This window comes from Bos indicus x Bos taurus, chromosome 3 (genome assembly GCF_003369695.1).
Source record: "Bos indicus x Bos taurus breed Angus x Brahman F1 hybrid chromosome 3, Bos_hybrid_MaternalHap_v2.0, whole genome shotgun sequence".
Taxonomy (NCBI): domain Eukaryota; kingdom Metazoa; phylum Chordata; class Mammalia; order Artiodactyla; family Bovidae; genus Bos; species Bos indicus x Bos taurus.
This window is the reverse complement of record NC_040078.1, coordinates 23,181,870-23,205,772: the sequence shown is the minus strand read 5'-3', so window position 1 is coordinate 23,205,772 and position 23,903 is coordinate 23,181,870. Positions and strand designations below refer to the sequence as shown.

The following is a 23,903-nucleotide window of genomic DNA, read 5'->3' as shown; positions in this document are numbered from 1 at the left end:
CCACATTTCTTGTATGATTCCCCTTCCTCCAACATGGGATACACATAAATAGTGGGTGTTGAAAGGATAAGGGGGATTGTATAATTAAATTACCACCAGCTGTCTGAAGGCTTGGTCATACTTTCTTTCCTTGAGGTTTTTGTTACAGCTGACAGGCAAAGCTAACTAGTGAAGTGTGAATAAACACACACACACACACACGGAGTCCTCAAGACAAGGGAAGAAGGTCTGAGATAAAGGGAGGAATGTAAGACAGAGGAAATAACCACTTTTGTCCTTAGAACTCCAACCAGGAAGTGAGGGAACCAGGTCTTTCAACTTCCTTGCCAGTGTCTTGGTCTCCTGTGATGAATCAGAGAGCTGAGAAGTGGAAAATCTGGGTCACTGGCCTAGCCCTAGAGACCAGTTTGGAGTAAGAACTGAAACTAAAATTCACAACTTTATACAGGGTTGGAATCCTGCCCAGTATGCAAACATTAATAAAAGAATAGCTATGATTTATTGAATGCTTAAAATGTGCTGTACAATGAATTATACACTTTTCATGTGTTATTTCATTTTGTTCTCACCATTACCCTATTAGGTAGTCATATTATCATTAACCTTAGTCTACAAATGAGGAAATCAAAGCACACAGTTTAAGTAACTTGTCAGCATCACAAAGCTGGAAATCGATGGGGCTGATAAGAGCCCAAGTCTGCTTAGCCAGTGATGTCAGCACCACTGCACAGCTCTTCCAAATGAGTGGGACCCTAGGCAGTCATTCTTGGGCTTCCCTTATGGCTCAGCTGGTAAAGAATCTGCCTGCAATGTGGGAGACCTGGGTTCGATCCCAGAGTTGGGAAGAGCCCCTGGAGAAGGGAAAGGCTACTCACTCCAGTATTCTGGCCTGGAGAATTCCATGGACTGTATAGTCCATGGGGTTGCAAAGAGTCAGACACAACTAAGCGACTTTCACTTTCACTAGGCAGTCATTCAGAGGAGACTGGGGACGTTTCTCCTTCTACTAGTGAAACTTTGAATTTTTTAAGTAAATAAAAAGGCATTTTAAAGTAATGCCTTTTGTAATATATGACAAAGCTTTTTATTACTAGCATCCTTCAGGACCCTACTCAGGCACTACCTTTTTCATGAAACTTTCTCTAATCAGATTTAATTAATCAGTCACTCATTTGTGTTCTTCTTTGTACCTTTATCATAGCACTTACACAATTTGATTTGTATTGTGATATGATGAATGCCTGCTTCACTTTCCACACTGCTGCTGCTGCTAAGTCGCTTCAGTTGTGTCCAACTCTGTGCGACCCCATAGACGGCAGCCCACCAGGCTCCACCGTCCCTGAGATTCTCCAGGCAAGAACACTGGAGTGGGTTGCCATTTCCTTCTCCAATGCTCTAAAGTGAAAAGTGAAAGTGAAGCCACTCAGTCATGTTCGACTCTTAGTGACCCCATGGACTGTAGCCTAGCAGGCTCCTCCATCCATGGAATTTTCCAGGCAAGAGTACTGGAGTGGGGTGCCATCGCCTTCTCCGCACTAGATTTTTAAAATTAATTTTTATTGGACTATAGTTACTTTACAATGTTGTCTTGGTTTATACTGTAAAGCAAAGTGAATCAGCTATGTGTGTATACATATTTCCCCTCCCTTTTAAGCTTCCTTCCCATTCAGGTCACCACAGGGCATTAAGTAGAGTTCCCTGTACTTTACAGTATGTTTGCATTAGTTATCTATTTTATACATATTATCAATAATGTACATGTGTCAACCCTAGTCTCCCAATTCCTCCCACCACCACCTCCTGCTTCCCGCCTTGGTATCCATACATTTGTTCTCTATGTCTGTGTCTATATTTTTGCTTTGCAAATAGGATCATCTATACCAATGGCTCAGTGGGTAAAGAATCTGTGCTAATGCAGGAGATCAGGGTTCGATCCCTGGGTTGGGAAGATCCCTTGGAGTAAGAAATGGCAACCCACTCCAGTATTCTTGCCTGGAAAATTCCATGGACAGAGGAGCCTGGTGGGTTATAGTTCATGAGGTTGCAGAGTCAGACATGACTGAGCACACATACCATTTTTCTAAATTCCACTATATGCATTAATATATGATATTTGTTTTTCTCTTTCTGACTTACTTCACTCTGTATAACACTCTTTAGGTCCATCCACATCTTTACAAATGACCAGTTTGTTCTTTTTTGTGGTTGAGTAATATTCCATTGTATAGATGTATCCGATCTTCTTTATCCATTCATCTGCTGATGGACTTTTAGGTTGCTTCCATGTCATGCCTATTGTAAATAGTGCTGCTATGAACATTGGGATGCACATGTCTTTTGTTCTGGGAATATGCCCAGTAGTCCTACACTAGATTTTAAACATGAAGTACACAGCCTAGCACATGCTCCTGTAGGCACTGAACTAATGTTGAACTGCATGAACTAAGGCAGCCAAATTGTCCTTGAGTTTTATTAACCAAATACATTTATTTGGTGTCATGAGCTTAGCTACCTTTGAACTCCCACTTTTTCATCTAGGAAATGAAATATTTTTTAAAGGCCCCTTCCTCATCACAAATATTTCTACTTATCTCAAGGGGTATCTCCCAATCTCTCATAAACTGCTCCTGGTTCTGCCCTCTTGCTATGAGGCACAGCTGCCACTTTGCTTCCTATGTATGGTCCTAGGTCACACATCTCCTCCAGCCTCTGCCCCATTCCAGCTACTGGAGGGCAGATCTTTCAATTCGTGTACGCATAACCTTTTCTCTCCAGGTTACTTGCATGGCCCGGGGAAGCAGGCACGTCCATCCAAGTCTCAATTCTGCCAATTAGTTTCCCCTGCTGCACTAATAATACAGATAACAGATTTGCATTTATGAACTCTGTTGGACAGTTTTCACCACATAAAGGTCCAGTTTTATTATATCTGGGAACCTGTTTTTCTTACTAGCCCATCATTCAGTTTCTTTAAGGCTTCATTTCCTCACTTATAAAAGAAGGTTGCTTTACTGGGACGTCAATACTGCTTGGTTTCTTTTCCTTGCACTTGTCACCATCTGGCATGTTGTAGTTATTTCTTGTTTATTGTCTGCCTATCCCATAGACTGTAAACTCCATGAAAACAGGGTCTTTGCTGGTTATTTTTTTTAACTGCTCTGTCTCTAATATATATTAATATAATAATTTTGCCTGACATGTAACAGTCCTCAGTATTTTTGAGTGAATGAATGAGATAATGTATCAGAATTATTGTGTACATTTTAAGGGATTCTTCCAGTTGTCTACTTCTACATAATGATGTACTTCAAAACAGTGGCTCAACACTATTTTATTATATCTTGTGATTTTGTGGGTCAGGAATTTGGACAGGTCTCAGCTGAGCAATTTGTCTGCATCATGTGATATTCACTGGGTCACTCAGTAGTATTAAGCTGAAGGCTGCTCTGGAATTCCCAAAGCAACTACACTCACATCTGGCACAGAATCCACATGAGACCTAGTGCCTGCATGCAGACTGATGGGTAATATTTCACAAGGGTCTCAGGGCCTGTCCTCAGTGTCTCTCCGGAAAAGTAATCACACTTCTTTCATGGCAACTCAGAATATCAAGGGCTTCCCAGGTGGCGCTAGTGCCAAGGCAGGAGATGTAAGAGAGCAAGATTTGATCCCTGGGTTGGGAAGACCACCTACAGAAGGAAATGGCACCCCACTCCAGTATTCTTCCCTGGAGAATCCATGGACCGAGGAACCTAGTGGTCCACAGGGTCAAAAAGAGTCGGATACAACTGAATCGACTTAGCACGCAGGTAGAAGCTGATGCAACCTCAGAATTTATGACCTCACACCACATTCTATGGGTCAAGAAAGTCACTAAACCCAAATCTCCCAAAGGAATTAGTGAAGAATTTTCAACCATCTTTAATTGACTATATTCTTCCACCTTTTGACCATAAGCATTACTACACGCATTGCTCACTTCATCCCAAAGTCCTACAAGTTTCATAACTTTTCCTGTGGTGATTCGGAAGTCCAGAATCTCTCCATCTAAGTCAAGTTCAGGTGAAGAAGAGGCTTCTGGGTTACAGCTCCTTGAAGTCTGATTCCTCTTGATCTGAAGATTTATTGGTGTCCTCTGGGCTTTTCATTCTGCTCTTTGAGTCATTCTTCCTTTTTCATAAGAAACAGTCCTTTTTTTGCAATTGAGTAACTTTTTTTTTCTAATTTTTTTTAAAACTTTTTATTTTGTATTGGAGTACAGTTGATTAACAATGTTGCATTAGTTTTAGGTGTTCCACAAGGTGATTCAGTTATATGTATTCCTGTATCTATTCATTTTCAAATTCTTTTCCCATTTTTATAAAAATGCTCCAGAAAGTAAGCATAGAGGGAACATGCTGCTGCTGCTGCTAAGTTGCTTCAGTCGTGTCCGATGCTGTGCGACCCCGTAGATGGCAGCCCACCAGGCTCCTCTGTAGCTGGGATTCTCCAGGCAAGAATACTGGAGTGGGTTGCCATTTCCTTCTCCAATGCATGCATGCATGCTAAGTCACTTCAGTCGTGTCCAACTCTGTGCGACCCTATGGACAGCAGCCCTCCAGGCTCCTCTGTCCACAGGATTCTCCAGGCAAGAATACTGGAGTGGGTTGCCATTTCCTTCTCCCTACAGGGAACACACCTCAACATGATAAAGGCCATATATGACACACTTAGAGCTAACATCATACTCAGTGGTGAAAAGCTAAAAGCATTTCCTCTGAGATCAGGAACAAGACAAGGATGTCCACTCTGGCCCATTTTATGCAGTTGGGTAACTTAGCCTGCTTCCTCTCAGCAGCCAGTTGAAGGTCCAGAGGTATCTTTTCCTGCTGTATTGTCTTAATCCCTTTCAGTACATGCTGATACAATTGGCTTAAAAACTTTGAGGTCATCTTTTCTACTAATTTAAAATTAACTATTCTAGACAAAAGACACACTGCTTTTTATTCTGAAACAGTCTTCTCTTCCTTGGGCTGCCTGAGAGGCTGCTATAGGATCAGTATCAGTATCAGTTCAGTCGCTCAGTCGGGTCTGACTCTTTGAGACCACATGGACTGCCGCACGGCAGGCTTTCCTGTCCATCACTAACTCCCGGAGCTTGCTCAAACTCATGTCCTCTGAGTCTGTGATGCCATCCAACCATCTCATTCTCTGTTGTCCCCTTCTCCTGCCTTCAATCTTTCTCAGCATCAGGGTCTTTTCTAATGAGCCACTTCTTCATGTCAGGTGGCCAAAGAATTGGAGTTTCAGCTTCAGCATCAGTCCTGCCAATGAATATTCAGGAATGATTTCCTTTAGGATGACTGGTATGATCTCCTTGCAGTCCAGGGGACTCTCAAGAGTCCTCTCCAACACCACAGTTCAAAAGCATTAATTCTTCGGCACTCAGCTTTCATTATGGTCCAACTCTCACATCCATACATGACTACTGGAAAAACCATAGCTTTGACTAGACAGACTTTTGTTGGCAGAGTAATGTCTCTACTTTTTAATATGCTATCTAGGTTTGTCATAGCTTTTCTTCCAAGAAACAAGCATCTTTTAATTTCATGGCTGCAGTCACCATCTGCAGTGATTTTGGAGCCTAAGAAAATAAAGTCTCTCACTGTTTTCATTATTTCCCCATCTATTTACCATGAAGTGATGGGACGGGATGCCATGATCTTCATTTTTTGAATGTTGAGTTTTAAGCCAGCTTTTTCACTCTCCTCTTTCACTTTTATCAAGAGACTCTTTAGTTTCTTTTCACTTTCTGCCATAAGAGTGGTATCATCTGCATATCTGAGATTATTGATATTTCTCCCAGCAGTCTTGATTCCAGCTTGTGGTTCATCCAGCCTGGCATTTCAAATGATGCATATAAGTTAAATAAGCAGGGTGACAATATACAGTCTTGACGTACTCCTTTCCCAATTTGGGACATGGTCCATTGTTCCATGTCTGGTTCTAACTGTTGCTTTTTGACCTGCATACAAATTTCTCAGGAGGCAAGTAAAGTGGTTTGGCATTTCCATCTCTTGAAGAATTTTCCAGTTTGTTGTGATCCACACAGTCAAAGGCTTTGGCATAGTCAATAAAGCAGAAGTAAATGTTTTTCTGGAATTCTCTTGCTTTTTCTGTGATCCAGCACATGTTGGCAATTTGATCTCTGGTTCCTCTGCCTTTTCTAAATCTAGCTTGAACATCTGGAGGTTCTCGGTTCACATACTGTTGAAATCTTGCTTGGAGAATTCTGAGCATTACTTTGCTAGCATGTGAGATGAATGCAATTGTGCAGTAGTTTGAACATTCTTTGGCATTGCCTTTCTTTGGAATTGGAGTGAAAACTGACCTTTTCCAGTCCTGTGGCCACTGCTGAGTTTTCCAGATCTGCTGGCATACTGAGTGTAGCACTTTAAAGCATCTACTTTTAGGATTTGAAATAGCTCAACTAGAATTCCCATCACCTCCACTAGCTTGGTTTGCAGTGATGCTTCCTAAGGCGCATTTGACTTCACATTCCAGGATGTCTGGCTCTAGGTGAGTGATCACACCATGGTGGTTACCTTGATCACTAAAATCTTTTTGTATAATTCTTCTGTGTATTCTTGCCACTCTTCTTAATATCTTCTGCTTCTATGGTTAGTTCCATACCATTTCTGTCCTTTATTGTTCCCATCTTTGCATGAAATGTTCCCTTGGTATCTCTAATTTTCTTGAAGAGATCTCTAGTCTTTCCCATTCTATTGTTTTCCTCTATTTCTTTGCACTGATCACTGAAAAAGGCTTTCTTATCTCTCCTTGCTATTCTTTGGAACCCTGCATTCAGATGGGTGTATCTTTCCTTTCCTCCTTTGCCTTTCACTTCTCTTCTTTTCTCAGTTACTTGGAAGGCCTCCTCAGACAATCGTTTTGCCTTTTTGCATTTCTTTTTCTTGGGGATGGTCTTGATCACTGCCTCCTGTACAATATCACTATAGGATAATGTGCTATAGGATAATGGGCCCTAAACATTTTAGAAGCTCTTTTGTCTAGTGGAAAGACACATGCTTAAGCTTCATACAGGTCTTTTTGTTTGACTGAAATGGTGTATGAGGCACTATCTTAAATCTTCTTGAGGTCTTAACTATGTCGTGTGTCTTATTAAATCCTGGATTTGATTTTTTGTTTGTTCTTTTGCCCTGAAACTGCTTCCTGTTTTGAAAGCTTTTGCTGTCTGGAGAAAATGAAGAGGAGAGCAGTTTGACTTTTGACTAGCAAACCCTGACTATATTTCTTCTAAATTCTGCTTAAAAACTGAATGGTTCTTCTTTTTTTTTAGCCCATCTTTTCTATCCATATTTTATCATATGTGATTAAAAGCAACCAGTTAGTATGTTTTCAATTCTGCCTAAAAATTTCCTCTGCCAGATCTTCCCATTCATTAGGTAACATTTTCTGTTTTCCACATTCCCATGGGTAATGGTGTTGCTAAATTTCTGCCAGTACATAACATGGGTTATTTTTTTTTCAGTCTCCAATAGTATTTTCTTCACTGTCCTTCACAGACTCTTCAGCAGTCTCCTCAGTGTCCTTCCAGCTTCATTAATAGGTCTTTACAGCTTCTGTGGCATCCAAGTCCCAAATATACTGCCACTGGTTTTAAGTTTTTGTTACAGTTATACCTGGGAGAAGGTAATGGCACCCCACTCCAGTGTTCTTGCCTGGAGAATCCCAGGGACAGAGGAGCATGGTGGGCTGCCATCTGTGGGGTCACACAGAGTTGGACACGACTAAAGCGACTTAGCAGCAGCAGGAGCATAGCTATGCCCCACTTAAAGGTACCAAATATGGTACCACTATCTAATGCTACTTAGGAAACTATTCCAAAACCTATGGCTCAACAAAAAACACTTTATTATGTCTCAGGGTTTTGCGTGTGTGCATGTTGAGTCGCTTCAATTATGTCCAGCTCTGTGACTCTATGGACTGTAGCCCGCCAGGCTCCTCTGTCCATGAGATTCTCCAGGCAAGAATATTAGAGTGGGTTGCCTTTTCCTACTCCAGGGGATCTTCCTGACCCAGGGATCGAACCCTCTTTCCTATGTCTCTTGCACTGGCAGTTGAGTTCTTTACCACTAGTGCCACCAGGGAAGCCCCATCTCATGGTTTTAGGGATCATTAATTCTAGCATGACTCAGCAGGGTAAATCTATTCTGTATAACCACAGCTGGAGTTGCTTGATTATTCCAGCTGGTGGCTGAACTGATCTGGAAGGTCCCAGACTGCTTTGCTCACATGCCAGATACCTTGATGGTTCTAGATGGTGGGCTCAACTAGGCCCCTCTCTTTGTCTCTTCACATAGTCTTGGGCCTTCTCCACATGGTTTCTCTAGCATGGGAGTTTCTTATCTGGCAGCTCAGGGCTTCAAAAGTAAGTGCCTTCAAAGTCTAGTATGAAACTGCAAGGCTTTTTTTGAATTAGCCCCAGAAGGCCTAGAACATCTTTTATATTATATTCTATAGTCAGTTAGATCTAAGATTTAAAAAAAAAGGCAAGAAGAATTAGATTCCATCTCTCAATGGAAGAAGAAGGAAAGAATTTGTGGTGGTCTTTGCCACAGACACTCTATCCTTGCCTGCAGAATGATTGCTTTCTGAGAAGGACATTTATTTTTTTAATTAATTTTATTGGAGTATAGTTGCTTTGGAGAAGGAAATGGCAACCCACTCCAGTATTCTTGCCTGGAGAATCCCATGGACAGAGGAGGCTGGTGGGCTGCTGTCCTTGGGGTCACACAGAGTCAGACATGACTGAAGCGACTTAGCCTGCATGCATGCATTGGAGAAGGAAATGGCAACCCACTCCAGTATTCTTTCCTGGAGAATCCTGTGGACAGAGGAACCTGGTGGGCTGCTGTCTATGGGGTCACACAGAGTTGGACACGACTGAAGCAACTTAGCAGCAGCAGCAGAATTTCTTTATAACTATAGTTGTGTGAGTTTCTACTGTACAGCAAAATGAATCAGCCATATACATACATATATCCCTTCCCTTTTGGACATCTTAAATCCAAGGTTAGAGAGGTGGACATGGAGCTGTGAGGGACAAAGGAGACGTCTATTTATTAACTACATCAGCTGAGTCAACTGCAGTGGTCAGTGAAGTGACAGGTGTGGCAGACATATCGTCCTCCTATCTAAGTCTCAGTGAATGTTAGGGGTCAAAATTAGGGAAACAGCGTACATGGTGAGAGGCTAAGCATGATGCTTTGGAGCTAAACTGGTTTCAAATCTTAGCTTTATATACTGAGACAATATTTACCTCCCTGTGTCCTATATTAATTACTTACAAAACAAATAACTAGAGCTTACCTCATTACATTATTGTGGGGATGAAAGGAGTCAGTACATATTATACCTTTAGAAGAGAATATGGCAAAAAACATATTAGACATGGTTATTTTATTGCCTTATAGTTCATGAAGCAATCCATCAAGGTGGGGAGAAGGAAGGGAAAGGAAATAAAAAAACTAAATAAATGGAAGGTAAACATACCATTGGAGTATTTGGAACTGATGATGAAGACAGGCTCAGTGGGTAAAGAATCCGCCTGCAGTGCAGAAACCACAGGAGACTTGGTTTTGATCCCTGGGTTTGGAAGATCCCCTGAAGTAGGAAATAGCAACCCAATCCAGTATTCCTGCCTGGAAAATTCCATGGACAGAGGAGCCTGGTAGGTTACAGTCCATGGGGTCGCAAAGAGTCAGACACAGCTGAGTACACACACGTGAAGACAGACACTTTCCTATTTTTTGTCCCTTATCATCAATTCAAATGTTTCCTGAAGCACCATCAGTTGACCAGTTCAGAAGCAGTGTACTCAGGAAAGAATAATGTAACTGGTTTAATTTATCAACATTATCTATCCAGATTGAGTTCTAATCTAGAAAAATGAGAGAGAGATGCAGGGAGGAAGATATGTGACTTTCTACTATAATGATCCATGGAATCTATAGTCTTCTGCCTATCTTATAATGAATTAAAAAATAAATGAAATTCTTAAAAAAAGCTGTCAGGATAGGCCATGTTATTCTGTAGTAATAAATAACCCCTAGAATGTCCTTAGAGATCTGGTGGTTAAGAATCTTCCTTGCAATACAGGGGATGCAGGTTCCATTCTTGGTCAGGGAACTAAAATTCCACATCCTGGGGAGCAACTAAGCCCGTGCTGCAACTGCTGAAGCCCATGAAGCCTAGGGAGCCCACGTGCTGCAACTAAGACCTGGGGCAACCAAATAAATAAATAATTGATTAAAAAAACAATCTCAAACTCTCAGTAACTTAATACAGCAAAAGTGTATCTCTTGCTCATTCCACATGTTCAGTTTGGCCCAGCAGGAACACTGGACATTAGAGTCATTCAGAGACCCCAGCTGATAAAAGTTTCATCTTGATGAGCATTGTTCTCCAAAGATCAGTACAACAGTGGAAATTGACAGTAACTGGTAGATTGTATTCTTGTTTCAGAATACTCACCCCTTCTGTACTCTGTGGGCAGAGTGCAATTTCCTGCATCATGACTCTGGACTTGGCCATGTGACTTACCTTGGAGAATTAAATATGGCAGAAGGGACAATGTATTTGTTCTGAGCAGAGACTTTAAGAGACATCACAGTCTCTGCCAACTCTCTTAACCCTCCTGTATGCTACCATTAGAAGAATATTCCCCAGGTAGCCACTGCTTCTTCAGTAGGCATCCTGGAATGAGAGCTACATGGAGCAGAGTTGAATCCATGCCCAACCAGCCCATACCTGAACCACAGATCCTTGAGTGAAATTGGATGTTTGTTGTACAATGCTGAGATTTGGGAGCTCTTTGTTAAGCAGCATTGTTTCAGCACAAAGATGACTAATACAGTGATCAACACAGCAGGATTTCATGACTAGCTACTACAGATAATGGTTTGCAAGTAAACATATGAAATAGGAACTTGCTAGTATTCTAAGAAATATAAGGTAAAATGAGATGATATTAGTTATATACTATATAAATACAGATAGATATCTAAAAGGTCTTATAACTATTAAGTTATTACTTGAAAGTGAAAGTCGCTCTGTCAAGTCCAACTCTTTGTGACCCCATGGACTATACAGTGGACTATAATTCTCCAGGCCAGAATACTGGAGTGGGTAGTCTTTCCCTTCTCCAGGGGATCTTCCCAACCCAGGGATTGAACACAGGTCTCCTGCATTGCAGGTGGATTCTTTACCAGCTGAGCCACAAGGGAAGCCCAATAATACTGGAGTGGGTAGCCTATCCCTTCTCTAGCAGATCTTCCAGTCCCAGGAATTGAACCAGGATCTCCTGCAATGCAGGCGGATTCTTTACCGAGCTATCAGGGAAGCTCCTAGTTATTACTTATCTATTAGATAAGGAAAAAAATTAAAATGATAAATCCTAGTGCTCTTTAAACTGTGCAATATGATAAAATTAGAAGGTTCTTTTACTATACAATTTCTTTACCTTAAAAAGTTATACTAAGGAAGTAATTCAAAAGAATAAAATAATGAAGTAGGAAAAGTTCATTAAGGCATTGTTAATAAGAGTCTAATATTATAAATAACATAACTATGCAGTAATAGAATATTATTAAGCAAACTATAGTTATATTGATATTATATAATCATTAGAATAATAAATATGAATATTCTGTAACAATATGGACAAATATCTAATAAATGAGAAAAGGGGGGATATAGCTAAGCTGTACATAATTGTAACTATACAAATGGTTATGTAATATTGAGTATATGGATAATAATTATAGGAAATATGGAGAAATTTAAACAGTTGTGCTGGAGAAGTGGATATATGGTTGAATATTTTCTTTTAAAACTTACGACAATACTTATGGCTGATTCATGTTGTAGTATGACAGAAATCAATGCAACATTGTAAAGCAATTATCATTCAATTAAAATAAAAATAAATAAAGTGAGAGGAAAAAATAAAATAAAAAGTTAGTTCTTTTAACAGTAAATTTAATTAAAAAAAAGAAATTTCTTTTTTCAACAATATACTCTTGTAAGTGTAGGAGAGTCAACATTTGCATTAGATGACATATTTTTAAAAGATTGGAAAAAAGTTAAACAAACTTTAACATTGATTATCTCTTGGTATGATAGATGATTTAATTTCTATATACTTTACTGTATTTTTCAATTCTTTTACAATGAATGTTTTATGACCTTTGTAAAAGTTATTTTAAAAATGAGCATATATACCTATGACTGATTCATGTTGACATATGGCAGAAATCAACATAATATTGTAAAGCAATTATCCTCCAATTGTTTAGTCACTCAGTTGTGTCCGACTCTTTGTGATCCCATAGACTGTAACCCGCCAGGCTCCTCTGTCCATGGGGATTCTCCAGGCAAGAATATTGCCCTCCTCCAGAGGATCTTCCCAACCCAGGGATTGAACCCAGGTCTCCCCCATTGCAGGCAGATTCTTTACCACCTGAGCTTCTGGGGAAGCCCATCCTCTAATGAAAAATAAATAAATTAAAAAAAATAAAAATTTTAAAATGACTGAGCATATTTTCTAGCCTTGCGTCTGTGACACCCACAGTTTATCTAGCTAATGCTATAATTTCTTGAATATAGCACATGTCTGGCTGTAGACACAATTCCTCTCCAAACTCAGTAGCCCATAATTTGGTTTGAGACAAAACTAAATAAAGCACCAACTTCGGTATGGAAGATGGAACTCTAGCTCTCCCTGCCCACCTTTTTTTCTTTTTTTCTTCTTTGCCTTCAGAAGCATCAGGGGATTCTTTTTGAGAGAGGTGACCTGGTGAGCCTTGTCTCAGGTCAAACTGGACCTTAAAACATTTCCTGGAAACACTCTAAGCTCAGGAGCAGCATGGTCTTCAGTTCAGTTTAGTCACTCAGTCGTGTCTGACTCTTTGCGACCCCATGAATCGTAGCACGCCAGGCCTCCCTGTCCATCACCAACTCCCGGAGTTCACTCAGACTCACGTCCATCGAGTCGGTGATGCCATCCAGCCATCTCATCCTCTGTCGTCCCCTTCTCCTCCTGTCCCCAATCCCTCCCAGCATTAGAGTCTTTTCCAATGAGTCAACTCTTCGCATGAGGTGGCCAAAGTACTGGTGTTTCAGCTTTAGCATCATTCCTTCCAAAGAAATCCCAGCATGGTCTGAGGTACAAGCTATGTTGAGGTTGGTGGGCAGGTCTTTCAGATATTTCTTCTGAAATCTCAGATGTTACCCTGCCCTCCCAACCCTTAGTCTGTACTGATAATTAGGAGAATTAACTGATGAGGTGGGAGCAGGAATGATGGTTTGCCCCAAGAACACAGGCTCCCCAGAATCTCCCCAATACTCAGTCTCACCAATACTCATGCTTCCTAAGTTAAACTCTTAGGATACCTGAGAGGATTAATTTGTTCTAGAGAAGGTTTGTTGGTCTTTTCTTCAGTGGACATGTCTCAGGGGCCGCACCATATAGAAGACAGCCTGTATCATAGCCTTACCAGAGACCTTGAGCCTCTTTGGTCTCAAATTTATCATCTGTGAAATGAATATAACTAAGTCAACCTTGCCACATGTGGGCACTATAAAGCTTTCTGCAAATTAAAAAAAGGTCAGTGGTAATGCTAATGACAGTGATTATGTCGCTTAATAAAAAGGTTTTATTTTAGAGCTAAAAAGGAGCTTCGGGGCTGTACGCACTTTAATTATAGTATGTCTGATATGTCAAAACTCTGTTACTTAAATAGATGATACAGGGTCTCAGGCATCAGGATCACCAAAGAGCCTTTTTCTATGATTTTAGAACAGTTAGAGGGAAGGTTTGGGTTCTGATGGCCACTGTCTTGGGCTTGCCTGGTGGCTCAGACAGCAAGGAATCCGTCTGCAATGCGCGATACCTGGGTTTGATCCCTGGCTTGGGAAGATCCCCTGGAGGAGGGCATGGCAACCCACTCCAGTATTCTTGCCTGGAGAATCCCGTTGACAGAGGAGCCCGGCAGGCTGCAGTCCATGGGGTCGCAAAAAGTCAGACACGTTTGAGTGACTAAGCACGCATGAATGGCCACTGTCTTGAAGCTTTTCCGGGAAGTTCAGGGACCCACTGCCCTCTTGAAGCTAACAAAGCCCAGTAGCCTTTGTGCTTGGGAAATTGAAACCCAGGGAGATAGAATACCATAATATCAAGATGTCTGAGATGGAGGCAGCTAATAAGGCTGTAAGGTTTTGTAAGAATGCCTCCTTTCCCGAGTAAAGTTCCTGGTCCCCACATTAATGGTGACACTGACATATGAGATCTCTGGGAAAATAGCATCATGTCTTATAACCCTGTAAGGGCTGCATTTGCTTTCAGATTGCACCTAAAACGTTCCTAGACTCCAGCTCTGGCTGGGGGGTTACCTGTGGGTGGGGTAATGCAGGCACCCAAGAGGACTTCCTCTCCAGATTTTCCCATCAGTTGGTTGTTTTTTTCCAGAGCCCCTCGGTGGTTCAGGGAAGGGACAGAGGGCTTGGTGCGGAGTCCTCTAAGCCCTCTGCTCTTCTGCCAGCATCATCCAGGCAGGGAAGACGGAAGGGTGTGTTCAGGCCGCGGCGTGTAACCTGGGGCCGACTGGGCCCCAGCACACTGGCTGCGGGGAGCCCCGCCTCCCCTCGCGGTTGACAGCTCAGCTGGTGTCGAGCAACTCGTGCCAGCCAGTGGTGTCTCAGCCTGGAGTGTGTGCGCGCACCGCCGCGCTGCCCCTGGCCCCAGCTCCCCAAACAGCTCTGGGCGCCACTCGGCTCCTGTCGGCTTCCTACTGAGAACAGTCCCTCCCTTGTGCCGTAGCACGGTTAGCTAGAGGTTTGGCCACGTCAAATCGGGTTTTCTGAAGAAGCACGGAGCAGAGCTCTCTCTTCGCCGACACAGAAAGAGGGAGCTGGGGAAGACAAGGTTCTTTGCGCTGGAGATTCGAGGGCCAGGCTTCTCATTTTCCCAGGCTGCTTCCACTCCCGGGTGAGGAGCGCCCCGCGAGTAAGGACAGCGCCTGGAAAATGGAGCAGGCGTGGACACGGTAGGTGAGCTGCGTCTTTCCCGCCGCTCTCTGGCTTTGGTGTCTTTCCACCCCCGCCCCCCCGCCCCCCACCCCGGCCCCATTACCCTTTTGGAGAGGTCGCCCCTCACCACTAGGGGCCTTTGAAGGCTTCTCTTTTCATCGCCTCCTCCTCCCTAATTCCCAGCCCACTTCTTCTAGTCTCCTGCACATCTGTCCATCTGTTCTCTGGTGTCTCGCTGCTTAAGGAATCTCCCTTCCACTTAGTTTCAATGTTAAAAATAACCAGTGAGGCTGCTGGAAGTTTTTGTGGAAGGGTTTCTCTGTCTTTTAATTGATCCACAGATCAGAGGGAATTCCCTCAGGTCTGTCTTTAGAGATACCTTTGATTTCAGATACCTTGAAAAATATCAGATTGCTTCTCAGCCTGCCACGTTTTCCTTCTCAACTTCACCCTCTACTAGTCTCACACCAGAGCTCATTTCCAGAGTCTCCAGTTGAAGCTGACTCTGTGGGAGAAAAGGAGACCAGGGTGCCGGTTATTGCTTAGGCTTTGTCGAGGTCAGGGTGACAGTTGCTTTTAGGTCAGAAATTGGAGATACACTGTGGAATTGTGTTTCCCCCATGCCCCACTGCTTCCCCCCAATATACTTTCAAATGCAGCTCACTCTTGAGACAAAGAGTTCATTTTTGTTTTTCAGGGGAAGAGTGATGGAAAGGCTGTATTCAGAGATGTTTCCATAACAGATAGGTTGTCATCTCCAAGATTTAGCTTTGGAGAATTGGAGTGGAACTCAGATGTGTGTTATTGAGTTCTAATAGAGGGCAAATTGTACTAACACAGAAGGTAAATATGGTGCTTAACAGTACTTGTGAAATAGACCTGGGAGATTTTAGCCGGTTGTTCAACATGGGAGAACTGTATAACGTGAGCTTTGAAGAAAGGACACATTGAAGGTGAGAGTGTGTTGAGAAGTACACTATCCAGATTTACTTTTTTCTCTTTTCTGCTCTTCACAGGCCTCTCCTAGAGGCCAGAGTTCCATTTTGAGCATCACTGGATAACGGCAGTGCAATCAGGAGTCTTCAGGGGGCTGAGAACCACACTTGAGGGGTGACCAAAGACCTGGGGCTCTTTAGTCTGGGGGAGTAAAGACTTGGGGTGAGAGCTTCAGGGCTGCTGGCTATATTTAAAATTTTCAATATACTTTCAAATGGGGCTCATTCAAGGATCAGAGATGAGGTCTGGAGACAAAGACTTCATTTTTGTTTTTCTGTGGAAGGATGGTGGAAACGCTGTATTGCTCCCTTAAAATATTTGAGGAGCAATTGGTGGTAGAGGGATTAGGCCGATTTGGAATCTCTTAGAACAGAACAACCAATGGGAGCAAGTTGTGAGGATGCAAGTTATAGCTTGGTGCAAAGGAAAGGTTTTTTAACAAGTGACCTTCCTGGACATAAATAGGTTTCTAACCCTGGAATTATTCAAGCACAGACTTGGTGACCACTTGATGATAATGAGGGTGAATGTATTAGGGATTCTTGCCTCTATCAGTATTTTTCTCACTTAAAAAAAAAGTATTATTTATTATTTTTTTTGAACTTTTTCCATGTAGTCATTTCAGACAAATTCAGAAATGTCAGAAAAATCACAAATCATATGTTTATGATTTTTATGAGTCAATTTAATGAACTGAGTATACCCATGTAACAAGCACTAAGATCAAGAAAGGGAATATAACCAGCACCCCTGAAGCCCTTGTGACCCCCAGGATAACCATTATCCTAACTTTTAACACCATAGATAAGTTTTGCCTGCTTTTGAACTTCATGTAAGTGAAATTATCCACTGTGTACCCTTTTGTATCTGGCTTCTTTGACTCAATCTTATGTTGTACAGTTCTTCTGCATTGTGTGTAGTTGTAGTTCATTCACTTTTGCTTCTATGTAGGATTCTATTATGCGTTGATATATCAAATGTATTTGTCCATTCTGTTATTAATGAGCATTTGGGGCTATTATGAATATAGTGTTCCTACAAAGATTCCTGTATCTGTCTTTTGGTGAACATAAGTACACATTTCTGTTGAGTAAATATATGGAATTGCTAGGTAATAGGAAATGCATGTTCAGCTTTTGTAGATACTTCTGAACAATTTTCTAAAGTGATTATAAAGAGGATATTCAAAGATATGAGATACAGTGTAAAGGAGCTCCACGCCACTAGTCGTTAGAGAAATGCATATTGGAACCACAATGCCATACCACTATGCGCCTATCACAATCGCTGAAATGAAAGAGAAAACACCAAGCGTTGGTGAAGTAGAAGAGTCATTATGTTCACACTTCTTTTCTATTTCTACCCTCAATAAGAAATGTATTTACTCTGCAACCAAATACACACAATATATAACTGAATCAAATGTTTCATGTAACAATCCTTATCCTTACTGTGTGGTCTGTACTCCGATCTTTCCCAACCTATTCCTTTACTTTAAAAAAAATGCTTGTGTGACTCAGTTTATTTCACCACCTAATGGGTCACAGATGGAAAAATCCTGTAATCATATATCGTAACTGATGTCTCAGATACTTCCTAACTGGCAGCTAAGATCAGTTCATAAACATTTTAAATGTGAGCCAATACAGGCAAGGCACACTGTGCTGAATGCTGAGAGTAAACAAACGGATGAAAGACGGTTTCTGCCTTTGAGGTTTTGACTTTGTTGTCTATAATTCTAGAAGAGGCTAAAGCAGACATATGCATTGGCTGCTCTTGGAGCACAGTGATGGTGGTGGTGGTGGTAGTTTCGTTGCTAAGTCTTGCCTGACTCTTGTGACCCCCATGGACTGTAACCCACCAGGCTTCTCTGTCGATGGGATTCTCCAGGCAAGAATACTGGAGTAGGTTGCCATTTCCTCCTCCAGGGCATCTTCCCAAGCCAGGGATCGGACCTGGGTCTCCTGTATTGGCAGGTGTATTCTTTACTACCTGAGGGGTTCTACTTGGGGGTTCAAAGAATAAAAATTAACTATAAAGCTACCATTTGTATCAAGCTTGCATTTGTTAGCTTCTGTGTTAATCCTTTTGTGAACTTTATTTCACCTAATCGCTGTACCCCTGTGAGGTCTAAAGTAAATGTTGTTTTTTATTTATTATTTAAAATTTAGGTTGCACTGGGTCTTTGTTGTGGCACGCCAGCTCTCTTGTTGTGGTGTGGGGGCTCCAGAGCACATGGGCTTAGTTGCCACATGGCATGTGGGATCTTAGTTCCCCACCCAGAGATTGAACCCACATCCCCTGCACTGGAGGGTGGATTCTTAACCACTGGACCACCAGGGAAGTCTCTTAAGTAAATGTTAATATAGTCATTTTCAAGACAAGAAAATTGAACTTTAGATTAAAATCTTGGCCACACACAGCTGAGGAAGAAATATTACCTCAGTTCAGTCACTCAGTCGTGTCCGAGTCTTTGCGACCCCATGAATCACAGCACGCCAGGCCTCCCTGTCCATCACCAACTCCGGGAGTTCATCCAGACTCACATCCATCGAGTCAGTGATGCCATCCAGCCATCTCATCCTCTGTCGTCCCCTTCTCCTCCTGCCCCCAATCCCTCCCAGCATTAGAGTCTTTTCCAATGAGTCAACTCTTCGCATCAGGTGGCCAAAGTACTGGAGTTTCAGTTTTAGCATCATTCCTTCCAAAGAAATCCCAGGGCTGATCTCATTCAGAATGGACTGGTTGGATCTCCTTGCAGTCCAAGGGACTCTCAAGAGTCTTCTCCAACACCACAGTTCAAAAGCATCAATTCTTCGGTGCTCAGCTTTCTTCACAGTCCAACTCTCACATCCATACGTGACCACAGGAAAAACCATAGCCTTGACTAGATGGACCTTTGTTGGCAAAGTAATGTCTCTGCTTTTGAATATGCTATCTAGGTTGGTCATAACTTTCCTTCCAAGGAGTAAGCGTATTTTAATTTCATGGCTGCAGTCACCATCTGCAGTGATTTTGGAGCCCCAAAAAATAAAGTCTGACACTGTTTCCACTGTTTCCCCATCTATTTCCCATGAAGTGGTGGGACCGGATGCCATGATCTTCATTTTCTGAATGTTGAGCTTTAAGCCAACTTTTTCACTCTCCACTTTCACTTTCATCAAGAGGCTTTTGAGTTCCTCTTCACTTTCTGCCATAAGGGTGGTGTCATCTGCATATCTGAGGTTATTGATATTTCTCCCAGCAATCTTGATTCCAGCTTGTGTTTCTTCCAGTCCAGCGTTTCTCATGATGTACTCTGCATAGAAGTTAAATAAGCAGGGTGACAATATACGTCCTTGATGTACTCCTTTTCCTATTTGGAACCAGTCTGTTGTTCCATGTCCAGTTCTAACTGTTGGCTTCCTGACTTGCATACAAATTTCTCAAGAGGCAGGCCAGGTGGTCTGGTATTCCCATCTCTTTCAGAATTTTCCACAGTTTATTGTGATCCACACAGTCAAAGGCTTTGGCGTAGTCAATAAAGCAGAAATAGATGTTTTTCTGGAACTCTCTTGCTTTTTCCATGATCCAGCGGATGTTGGCAATTTGATCTCTGGTTCCTCTGCCTTTTCTAAAACCAGCTTGAACATCAGGAAGTTCACGGTTCACATATTGCTGAAGCCTGGCTTGGAGAATTTTGAGCATTACTTTACTAGCGTGTGAGATGAGTGCAATTGTGCAGTAGTTTGAGCATTCTTTGGCATTGCCTTTCTTTGGGATTGGAATGAAAACTGACCTTTTCCAGTCCTGTGGCCACTGCTGAGTTTTCCAAATTTGCTGGCATATTGAGTGCAGCACTTTCACAGCATCATCTTTCAGGATTTGAAGTAGCTCAACTGGAATTCCATCACCTCCACTAGCTTTGTTTGTAGTGATGCTTTCTAAGGCCCACTTGACTTCACATTCCAGGATGTCTGGCTCTAGGTGAGTGATCACACCATCGTGATTATCTGGGTCATGAAGATATTTTTTGTACAGTTCTTCTGTGTATTCTTGCCATCTTTTCTTAATATCTTCTGCTTCTGTTAGGTCCATACCATTTCTGTCCTTTATCGAGCCCATCTTTGCATGAAATGTTCCCTTGGTATCTCTAATTTTCTTGAAGAGATCTCTAGTCTTTCCCATTCTGTTGTTTTCCTCTATTTCTTTGCATTGATCGCTGAAGGCTTTCTTATGTCTTCTTGCTATTCTTTGGAACTCTGCATTCAGAACTGAGCTTATATCTTTCCTTTTCTCCTTTGCTTTTCACTTCTCTTCTTTTCACAGCTATTTGTAAGGCCTCCCCAGACAGCCATTTTGCTTCCTGCATTTCTTTTCCACGGGGATGGTCTTGATCCCTGTCTGCTGTACAATGTCAGGAACCTCATTCCATAGTTCATCAGGCACTCTGTCTATCAGATCTAGGCCCTTAAATCTATTTCTCACTTCCACTAATCGTAAGGGATTTGATTTAGGTCATACCTGAATGGTTTAGTGGTTTTCCCTACTTTCTTCAATTTAAGTCTGAATTTGGCAATAAGGAGTTCATAATCTGAGCCACAGTCAGCTCTTGGTCTTGTTTTTGCTGACTGTATGGAGCTTCTCCATCTTTGGCTGCAAAGAATATAATCAATCTGATTTCGGTGTTGACCATCAGCCTGGAACTATCTAATTCCAAAGTCTGTTCTCTTAGTTGCTTCATTTGATTGAGTCTTGTAGGTGACTTGGTTTCTGAGTTGCTTCTGAAGCTGCTTACTTACCCTGACTATGATTAAGCTTATGTATAAGTTTAAGACTATGATTCTGTTCCCAAATTTCATTCTTGAAATTTCTGGAAATTCTCCTCACAGAGGGATTCTTCACATAAGCCTCCATATTCTTTATCTTGCTCAGTCTACCCATAAAGAACAGGGTGCTGAGTATTTGAGTTCTTAAATATCCCCTACTCCCAGCTGTATGTCATCTACCCTGTGCAAGTCAGTGGGAGTAATTTTTCCCCCAGGAATGTTGCCTGACTGCTGCCAGACTCTTTGGTTAAATCACTGGGAAAGAGCATGTTTGGTTCTGAAACAGCAAATTTCCAGTGAATACACTGGCTTTACAAAATGCTGGTTTGGGTCTTCCCTGGTGGTCCAGTGGATAAGACTCCATGTCTCCACTGAAGGGGGTGTGCGTTTAATTCCTTGGTCAGGGAAGATCCCCCAGACTGTGGCCAAAAACAAAAAAAAAATGGTTTGGTCCCTAACCAAATTAATATCCATGAATCAGGAAAGGGTTGTCAGAGCCATACACTCATGGGGATGATGAGGAGGTGATGATAAAGGTAGTTTTGCTCACTTCATTGATCTAGAATCCATCAGGCAAACCACTTCTACTGCTCTAAATGTTTATGCATGCATGCTCAGTCATTCAGTCGTGTCTGACTCTTTTCAACCCTAAGAACTGTCGCCCACCAGGTTCTTCTGTCCATGAGATTCTCCAGGCAAGAATACTGGAGTAGGTTGCCATTTCCTCCTCCAGGGGATCTTCCCAATCCAGGGATCAAACCCTAACCGAGGGATCAAGCCCACATCTCCTGCTTGGCAGAAGGATTCTTTACTACATGACCACCTAGGAAACCTGTCTAAATGTTTAGCATTCACCTGTCTGGACTAGCAGGCTTCCCTGGTGGCTCAGGTGTTAAGAATCTGCCTGCCATACAGGTGGTGTGGGTTTGATCCCTGAGTTGGGAAGATCTCCTAAAAGAGGAAATGGCAACCCACTCTGGGATTCTTGCCTGGGAAATCTCATGGACAGAGGAGCCTGGTGGACTACAGTTCATGGGGTCACAAAAGAGGAGGGCACGACTTAGCAACTAAACAACAGTCTGGAATAGCATCTCCCTAGAGCAGTGGGGTGTGAATCCCTGTTTATAGTAGTTTCCTTTTGCTGCAGTGACAAATTACCGCAAATTTAGTGGCTTAGAACAGCACCAATTTATTATTTTGCAGTTCTGGAGGTCAGAAGTCTGAAAATTGGTCTTCTGGGCTAAAATCAAGGGGTCAGCAGGTCTGTGTTTCTCCTTGAAGCTCTTGGGAAGAATCCATTCCTTGCCTTTTTCCGGCCTAAAGAGGCTGTCCACATGGCTTGGTTCATGGTCCCTTCCCAGCAAAGGCATCACTCCAGCCTTTCTTCATCCCACCTCCTTTCATTATGACTCTCCTATATATCTCTCACAAGGACCCTTGTGATTACATTAGATGCAGTGGGGGTACTCTGGGATAGTCTTATCATCTCAAAATCGTTAATCACATCTGAAAGTGCCCTTTGCCACGAAAGTGGTATATTCACAGGTTCCAGAGATTAGGAATGCGGACTTCCTTGAGTCATTATTCAGCCTGCCACACTGTTAAATGCTGGAAAGAGCATTACTAATTTTCCTCCCCCTTTACATGGAAATGTTCTTGTTTCTAACATATGGGAAAGCTAAATAAAAGGCAAATCATGTATGAACCTTAATCAACTTCCCTGAACAAATAACTCAAGAAAAAGAGAACTTGAACTATTTAGGGGCCACCTTTAAGATTTCCCAGGTGGCGCTAGTGGTAAAGAACCCGCCTGCCAGTGCAGGAGATGCAAAAGATATAGGTTCCATCCCTGGGTCAGGAAGTTCCCCTGGAGGAGGACATGGCAATCCACTCCAGTATTCTTGTCTGGAGAATCCCATGGACAGAGGAGCCTGGTAAGCTATAGTCCATGGGGTCGCAAAGAGTCGGACACGGCTGAGCAATTTTCTCTTCACTTAAGATTGAAGGTTAGGAAAGGAAATTAGCAAAGTAATTCATCTGTTTTGGTTTGTTTTCTATTACCCTGTAATTTAATTTAATAAAATGCAAGCATTAATTGTTTTTGCCCGTTGTGGCTGTGAACATTTAAAGAAGGGAAGTAATATCCAAGAAATTCAGTAGGAATTCAGTCTCAAAATTTTTTAAGTTTTTTATTTTACTTCTCCCCCCCCACACGATTAAAGTGTAGCCTTCAAGTAAGATAACATGCCCATTTATTATAGTTATATTGCATTTAAAAGCTACCCATTGAAAGCTTATTTGCAATTATTCTTATCAGTATTTACTCTCAGCCTAAAGGAAACAGGAACGTTTATTTATCTTGAATTTGTGGTGAGTTAACAGAGAGTCCTATTTGCTAATGCAGTTATAACCAGACATGGCATTCGCCCCATTTTATGGATGTGGCAGCTGAAGCTAGAAAGGTTAAGTAAGCCCTGGAGCATGAAGCTCTGGTTGGTTCTGGTACCTTCGCTTGTAGTGGTGCTGCTGCTTTGCATGTAACACTTTTTATTAGGAAAATACTCCTTTCCATAATTCTATAATTGAAACATTTTTGGATGTTGGATTTCCTAATTAACATACTGTACTTCTAGCAATTAATTTTCTGCATTTGGGGAAGGAAAATCTCTGCCTTTGCAACTCTGATCTGCTTTTAAATAGACCATATTTGGATTTGGGCTTGAGAAATTTATCAGTGCTTTCATCCCCACTTTCTTATTTCCCGCATATTAGACTCCCTCCTTCTTCTTGTAGCTTATAGGCTAAGGCTGGATTTAAAATACCAGAAGAAGATCTTCCCTGCTGATCCAGTGGCTAAGGCTCTGCACTCCCAGTGCAGGTGGCCTGGGTTCAATCCCTGGTCGGTGAACTAGATCCCACATGCTGCAACTGAGTTTTCAAGAGCTACAACTAAAAATCCTGTACGCCACAATGAAGATCAAAGGTGCTGCAACTAAAACCCGGCATGGC

The 23,903-nt window shown here is 42.1% G+C and overlaps 1 protein-coding gene across 9 annotated transcripts in view; it reads left to right on the top strand.

Annotated features, from left to right (window-relative positions):
* PDE4DIP (phosphodiesterase 4D interacting protein) overlaps positions 1–23,903 on the top strand; it is a 238,549-nt gene that overhangs the window by 19,539 nt on the left and 195,107 nt on the right. For 2 of the 9 annotated variants that reach the window (XM_027535535.1, XM_027535531.1), the window contains exon 1: positions 14,789–15,107. The exons of the other annotated variants lie outside the window; for them this stretch is intronic. Coding sequence is in view for 1 of the 2 variants with exons in the window: in XM_027535531.1 (XP_027391332.1) it covers positions 15,088–15,107 (20 nt within the window). In the remaining variant the exon portion in view is untranslated. Of the gene's footprint in view, positions 1–14,788; positions 15,108–23,903 lie in introns of those variants that run through there. 9 annotated transcript variants of the gene reach the window in all.